General features: G+C 52.6%; 1 protein-coding gene across 3 annotated transcripts in view; it reads right to left on the minus strand.

Moving 5' to 3' along the window:
* The window catches only part of LOC110515405 (oxysterol-binding protein-related protein 10), a 103,551-nt gene that overhangs the window by 56,963 nt on the left and 39,088 nt on the right, over positions 1-7,500 (minus strand). For 2 of the 3 annotated variants that reach the window (XM_090216099.1, XM_090216098.1), the window contains 2 exons: positions 1,557-1,733; positions 720-900 (listed from right to left, as the gene is read on the minus strand). In XM_090216099.1, coding sequence (XP_090072225.1) covers positions 720-900; positions 1,557-1,733 — 358 coding nt within the window. Of the gene's footprint in view, positions 1-719; positions 901-1,245; positions 1,329-1,556; positions 1,734-7,500 lie in introns of those variants that run through there. The other variant, XM_090216106.1, reaches the window with a different exon arrangement.

The raw sequence follows: 7,500 nt of genomic DNA on the forward strand, positions 1-7,500 counted from the left end.
CAGGAACACATACTGACCATCAGGAACACATACTGACCATCAGGAACACACTGACCATCAGGAACACATACTGATCATCAGGAACACACTGACCATCAGGAACACACTGACCATCAGGAACACACTGACCATCAGGAAGATACTGACCACCAGGAACACATACTGACCATCAGGAACACACTGACCATCAGGAAAACACACTGACCATCAGGAACACACACTGACCATCAGGAACACACTGACCACCAGGAACACACTGACCACCAGGAACACACTGACCATCAGGAACACACTGACCACCAGGAACACACTGACCACCAGGAACACACTGACCACCAGGAACACACACTGACCACCAGGAACACACTGACCACCAGGAACACACTGACCACCAGGAACACACTGACCACCAGGAACACACACTGACCACCAGGAACACACTGACCACCAGGAACACACTGACCACCAGGAACACACACTGACCATCAGGAACACACACTGACCACCAGGAACACACTGACCATCAGGAACACACTGACCATCAGGAACACACACTGACCACCAGGAACACATACTAACCATCAGGAACACACTGACCACCAGGAACACACACTGACCATCAGGAACACACACTGACCACCAGGAACACACTGACCACCAGGAACACACTGACCACCAGGAACACACCGGTTACAGAGAGACTCTAATAGTAAACTGACCTGATGGTGCGGTGGGAACATGGTTGGGATCCAGGCTCATCTGCTTCTTGAACTGGTTGTGGTTGTGGTTGTGAGTCTGACTGGAGATGTTGCTGTTACTCTGGCTGGACGTCTGTTTGTGGATGGGACTCTGACTCCGGTCCTGGCTGTCTGAGCGACCCAGGGTGACATGCTGCGCGGCCTGGGATCGGAGAGGAGAACAATACTAATCTCTTAGGAAACAGAAATGGATCTCCTGCTGTATCCAACCCCTGTGATAGGTTGGAGAGGATCTCCTGTTGTATCCAACCCCTCTGATAGGTTGGAGAGGATCTCCAGCTGTATCCAACCCCTCTGATACCTGGCTGACAGCATGTGGAGACACTCCCCCCAGACAGGAGAGGGTAGCTGCTGACGTACCTGGCTGACAGCATGTGGAGACACTCCCCCAGGCAGGAGAGGGTAGCTGCTGATGTACCTGGCAGACATTGTGTTGCAGCATGTGGAGACACTCCCCCCAGACAGGAGAGGGTAGCTGCTGATGTACCTGGCTGACATTGTGTTGCAGCATGTGGAGACACTCCCCCAGACAGGAGAGGGTAGCTGCTGACGTACCTGGCTGACAGCATGTGGAGACACTCCCCCAGACAGGAGAGGGTAGCTGCTGACGTACCTGGCTGACAGCATGTGGAGACACTCCCCCCAGACAGGAGAGGGTAGCTGCTGACGTACCTGGCTGACATTGTGTTGCAGCATGTGGAGACACTCCCCCAGACAGGAGAGGGTAGCTGCTGACGTACCTGGCTGACAGCATGTGGAGACACTCCCCCAGACAGGAGAGGGTAGCTGCTGACGTACCTGGCTGACATTGTGTTGCAGCATGTGGAGACACTCCCCCAGACAGGAGAGGGTAGCTGCTGACGTGGCCTTGAGGAGGAGAAGGTCCTGGTCTAAGGAGGACAGAGGACCACGGGAGGGCAGGGACTCTATGGAGTTAACCAGGTTCTTCTGTTGGCCCTCCGCCTGGGTCATCACCTAGAGGGAGGGAGGAGAGAGGTTAAATAACACACACACACACACACACACACACACACACACACACACACACACACACACACACACACACACACACACACACACACACACACACACACAGACACACACACACACACACACACACACACACACATACACACACAAACAAGCAAGCAAGCGCTGGTCGCCTAGGGCTGTGTAAGTCCAACTCCAACATTGACTGGTACAGCCCAGCCATCTAAGGAGCAGGTAACTGCTGGGTGAATCTGTACGGCCCAGCCATCCAAGGAGCAGGTAACTGCTGGGTGAATCTGTACGGCCCAGCCATCCAAGGAGCAGGTAACTGCTGGGTGAATCTGTACGGCCCGGCCATCCAAGGAGCAGGTAACTGCTGGGTGAATCTGTACGGCCCGGCCATCCAAGGAGCAGGTAACTGCTGGGTGAATCTGTACGGCCCGGCCATCCAAGGAGCAGGTAACTGCTGGGTGAATCTGTACGGCCCAGCCATCCAAGGAGCAGGTAACTGCTGGGTGAATCTGTACGGCCCGGCCATCCATGGAGCAGGTAACTGCTGGGTGAATCTGTACGGCCCGGCCATCCAAAGAGCAGGTAACTGCTGGGTGAATCTGTACGGCCCGGCCATCCAAGGAGCAGGTAACTGCTGGGTGAATCTGTACGGCCCAGCCATCCAAGGAGCAGGTAACTGCTGGGTGAATCTGTACGGCCCAGCCATCCAAGGAGCAGGTAACTGCTGGGTGAATCTGTACGGCCCAGCCATCCAAGGAGCAGGTAACTGCTGGGTGAATCTGTACGGCCCAGCCATCCAAGGAGCAGGTAACTGCTGGGTGAATCTGTACGGCCCAGCCATCCAAGGAGCAGGTAACTGCTGGGTGAATCTGTACGGCCCGGCCATCCAAGGAGCAGGTAACTGCTGGGTGAATCTGTACGGCCCGGCCATCCAAGGAGCAGGTAACTGCTGGGTGAATCTGTACGGCCCGGCCATCCAAGGAGCAGGTAACTGCTGGGTGAATCTGTACAGCCCGGCCATCCAAGGAGCAGGTAACTGCTGGGTGAATCTGTACGGCCCAGCCATCCAAGGAGCAGGTAACTGCTGGGTGAATCTGTACGGCCCGGCCATCCAAGGAGCAGGTAACTGCTGGGTGAATCTGTACGGCCCAGCCAATCAAAGAGCAGGTACCTGCTGGGTGAATCTGTACGGCCCAGCCAATCAAAGAGCAGGTACCTGCTGGATGAATCTCTATGTAGGAACAGCTGAGGTGTTCTACAAATTGACAAATGCATGTTGGGACGACATGACAAAGCAAGATATGTGACTGTAGCTAGTCAAAGCATGGGAGGAGAATTGTGGGGTAGTTAAAGTATTCTATATAGATGTAGGCACTGTAGGGGCACAGCCAGTAATGTAGGCAGGCGGTGGGGGCCTGAGAGTCATGACAATTCTCAGCCACCTACCCTGTCTGGTTCGGTCTGTCTCTCAGCCACCTACCCTGTCTGGTTCGGTCTGTCTCTCAGCCACCTACCCTGTCTGGTTCAGTCTGTCTCTCAGCCACCTACCCTGTCTGGTTCGGTCTGTCTCTCAGCCACCTACGCTGTCTGGTTCGGTCTGTCTCTCAGCCACCTACCCTGTCTGGTTCAGTCTGTCTCTCAGCCACCTACCCTGAGCCATATGCTACCTGTCTGGTTCAGTCTGTCTCTCAGCCACCTACCCTGATCCATATGCTACCTGTCTGGTTCAGTCTGTCTCTCAGCCACCTACCCTGTCTGGTTCAGTCTGTCTCTCAGCCAGCTACCCTGTCTGGTTCAGTCTGTCTCTCAGCCAGCTACCCTGTCTGGTTCAGTCTGTCTCTCAGCCACCTACCCTGTCTGGTTCAGTCTGTCTCTCAGCCACCTACCCTGAGCCATATGCTACCTGTCTGGTTCAGTCTGTCTCTCAGCCACCTACCCTGATCCATATGCTACCTGTCTGGTTCAGTCTTTCTCTCAGCCACCTACCCTGTCTGGTTCAGTCTGTCTCTCAGCCAGCTACCCTGTCTGGTTCAGTCTGTCTCTCAGCCAGCTACCCTGTCTGGTTCAGTCTGTCTCTCAGCCATCTACCCTGTCTGGTTCAGTCTGTCTCTCAGCCACCTACCCTGTCTGGTTCAGTCTGTCTCTCAGCCACCTACCCTGTCTGGTTCAGTCTGTCTCTCAGCCACCTACCCTGAGCCATATGCTACCTGTCTGGTTCAGTCTGTCTCTCAGCCACCTACCCTGATCCATATGCTACCTGTCTGGTTCAGTCTGTCTCTCAGCCACCTACCCTGTCTGGTTCAGTCTGTCTCTCAGCCAGCTACCCTGTCTGGTTCAGTCTGTCTCTCAGCCACCTACCCTGTCTGGTTCAGTCTGTCTCTCAGCCAGCTACCCTGTCTGGTTCAGTCTGTCTCTCAGCCACCTACCCTGAGCCATATGCTACCTGTCTGGTTCAGTCTGTCTCTCAGCCACCTACCCTGTCTGGTTCAGTCTGTCTCTCAGCCACCTACCCTGAGCCATATGCTACCTGTCTGGTTCGGTCTGTCTCTCAGCCACCTACCCTGTCTGGTTCAGTCTGTCTCTCAGCCACCTACCCTGTTGGTTCAGTCTGTCTCTCAGCCACCTACCCTGTCTGGTTCAGTCTGTCTCTGTCACGAACATAATTACATCTGGCACCTCTGACAGCTAGGTGGGCTGGGAGAAGGACAGGATTATGCTGTCTCTCTCTCTCTCTCTCTCTCTCTCACACACAAACACAAATAAGCTATACTCTTGTGAGTGCTCACTGTCTGTGACTCATCGGCAGGGAGATAAGGAGAGTGGAGGTAGCATGAGCATGAACTCAATTAAACACACACACACACACACACACAAACACACACACACACCATTCACACCACTCACACCACACCTCTCACACACACACCAATCACTTGTTCTTCACAAAATGGAACATCCATTCCTCATTCACACCTCACACACACCACTTACACAGACAAACACACACACACCACGTACACAGACAAACACACACACACCACTTACACAGACAAACACACACACCACTTACAGAGACAAGCACACACACACCTCTTACACAGACACACACACACACACACACACACACACCTCTTACACAGACAAACACACACACAGACACAAACCTCACGCACGCACACACAAATACATTGTTATTCATCACATGCTTCGTAAACAACAGGTGTAGACTAACAGTCTCGGTGCACCGGTAACAATGCCATGCGGTAGCAGAGAGAACAGTCTATGACTGCCTTCCTCTGACACCGCCTGGGATAGAGGTCCTGGATGGCAGGAAGATTGAACCCAGTGGTGTAGTGCCATGCGGTAGCAGAGAGAACAGACTATGACTGCCTTCCTCTGACACCGCCTGGTATAGAGGTCCTGGATGGCAGGAAGATTGGACCCAGTGGTGTAGTGCCATGCGGTAGCAGAGAGAACAGTCTATGACTGGACTCTGACAATGTTTTGAGCCTTCCTCTGACACCGCCTGGTATAGAGGTCCTGGATGGCAGGAAGCTTGGACCCAGTGGTGACCTGGGCAGTACACAGTACCCTCTGTAGCACCTTACAGTTAGATGCCAAGCAGTTGCAATACCAGGCGGTGATGCAGCCAGTCAAGATGCTCTCAATGGTGCAACTGTAGAAATTTTTGAGGATCTTTTCAGCCTCCTGAGGGGGAAGAGGCGTTGTCGTGCCCTCCTCATGACTGTGTTTGGTGTGTTTGGACCAAGATAGATCCTTAGTGTTGTGGACAACGAGGAACTTGAAGCTCTCAACCCCGGCTCCACTACAACCCCGTCGATGAGGATGAGGGGACGTGCTCAACCCTCCGTTTACTGTAGTCCACCATCAGCTCCTCGGTGTTGCTGAGAAGCCACACACTCTCACAAACCGTGACATCAGCCCATCTCACTAACTTAATAATGACTTTACCGGGGAGAAAAGAGGAGCAGGACCGAGAGCTGATGTGGACAGATAGTCTCTCCAGGTTTCTGCTAGCAGCCCTATAACAGACTGCCACTCAACGTGTTATAATGTCTCTGTCCCAAAACGGCACCCTATATTCCCTATGAAGTGTGCACTTATATTGACTTTGTATGGGGAATAGGGTGCCGTTTTGAGATGCATGCCAGTGTCTGTCACACTACGGGGGGTAAACTTTAGCATCGCTTCTGCCGCTAGCAAAGTCATATCCCAACCCTTCAGTTTCATATTCCAACCTTTCAGTTTCATATCCCAACCTTTCAGTTTCATATTCCAACCCTCATGAAAAATGGATGCCACTTCTCTGTTCTTCATAAACGACAGAAAGTCATGATTTTGCAAAAGAAAAATGAACAGAACACAAAGGAGGAGAAAAACACAGGTCCTTGATCTCTCTAGGAGATAGGGTCGGTCCCTATTCTAGGGCTTTACTAGGGTCGGTCCCTATTCTAGGGCTTTACTAGGATCGGTCCCTATTCTAGGGCTTTACTAGGGTCGGTCCCTATTCTAGGGCTTTACTAGGGTCGGTCCCTATTCTAGGGCTTTACTAGGGTCGGTCCCTATTCTAGGGCTTTACTAGGGTCGGTCCCTATTCTAGGGCTTTACTAGGGTCGGTCCCTATTCTAGGGCTTTACTAGGATCGGTCCCTATTCTAGGGCTTTACTAGGGTTGGTCCCTATTCTAGGGCTTTACTAGGATCGGTCCCTATTCTAGGGCTTTACTAGGGTTGGTCCCTATTCTAGGGCATTACTAGGATCGGTCCCTATTCTAGGGCTTTACTAGGGTTGGTCCCTATTCTAGGACTTTACTAGGGTTGGTCCCTATTCTAGGGCTTTACTAGGATCGGTCCCTATTCTAGGGCTTTACTAGGGTCGGTCCCTATTCTAGGGCTTTACTAGGGTCGGTCCCTATTCTAGGGCTTTACTAGGGTCGGTCCCTATTCTAGGGCTTTACTAGGGTCGGTCCCTATTCTAGGGCTTTACTAGGGTCGGTCCCTATTCTAGGGCTTTACTAGGGTCGGTCCCTATTCTAGGGCTTTACTAGGGTTGGCCCCTATTCTAGGGCTTTACTAGGGTCGGTCCCTATTCTAGGACATTACTAGGGTCGGTCCCTATTCTAGGGCTTTACTAGGGTCGGTCCCTATTCTAGGGCTTTACTAGGGTCGGTCCCTATTCTAGGGCTTTACTAGGGTCGGTCCCTATTCTAGGGCTTTACTAGGGTCGGTCCCTATTCTAGGGCTTTACTAGGGTCGGTCCCTATTCTAGGGCTTTACTAGGGTCGGTCCCTATTCTAGGGCTTTACTAGGGTCGGTCCCTATTCTAGGGCTTTACTAGGGTCGGTCCCTATTCTAGGGCTTTACTAGGGTCGGTCCCTATTCTAGGGCTTTACTAGGGTCGGTCCCTATTCTAGGGCTTTACTAGGGTCGGTCCCTATTCTAGGGCTTTACTAGGGTCGGTCCCTATTCTAGGGCTTTACTAGGGTCGGTCCCTATTCTAGGGCTTTACTAGGGTCGGTCCCTATTCTAGGGCTTTACTAGGGTCGGTCCCTATTCTAGGGCTTTACTAGGGTCGGTCCCTATTCTAGGGCTTTACTAGGGTCGGTCCCTATTCTAGGGCTTTACTAGGGTCGGTCCCTATTCTAGGGCTTTACTAGGGTCGGTCCCTATTCTAGGGCTTTACTAGGGTCGGTCCCTATTCTAGGGCTTTACTAGGGTCGG

The sequence above is a fragment of the Oncorhynchus mykiss genome, chromosome 2 (genome assembly GCF_057628025.1).
Source record: "Oncorhynchus mykiss isolate SJ-2025 chromosome 2, ASM5762802v1, whole genome shotgun sequence".
Classification (NCBI taxonomy): Eukaryota; Metazoa; Chordata; class Actinopteri; order Salmoniformes; family Salmonidae; genus Oncorhynchus; species Oncorhynchus mykiss.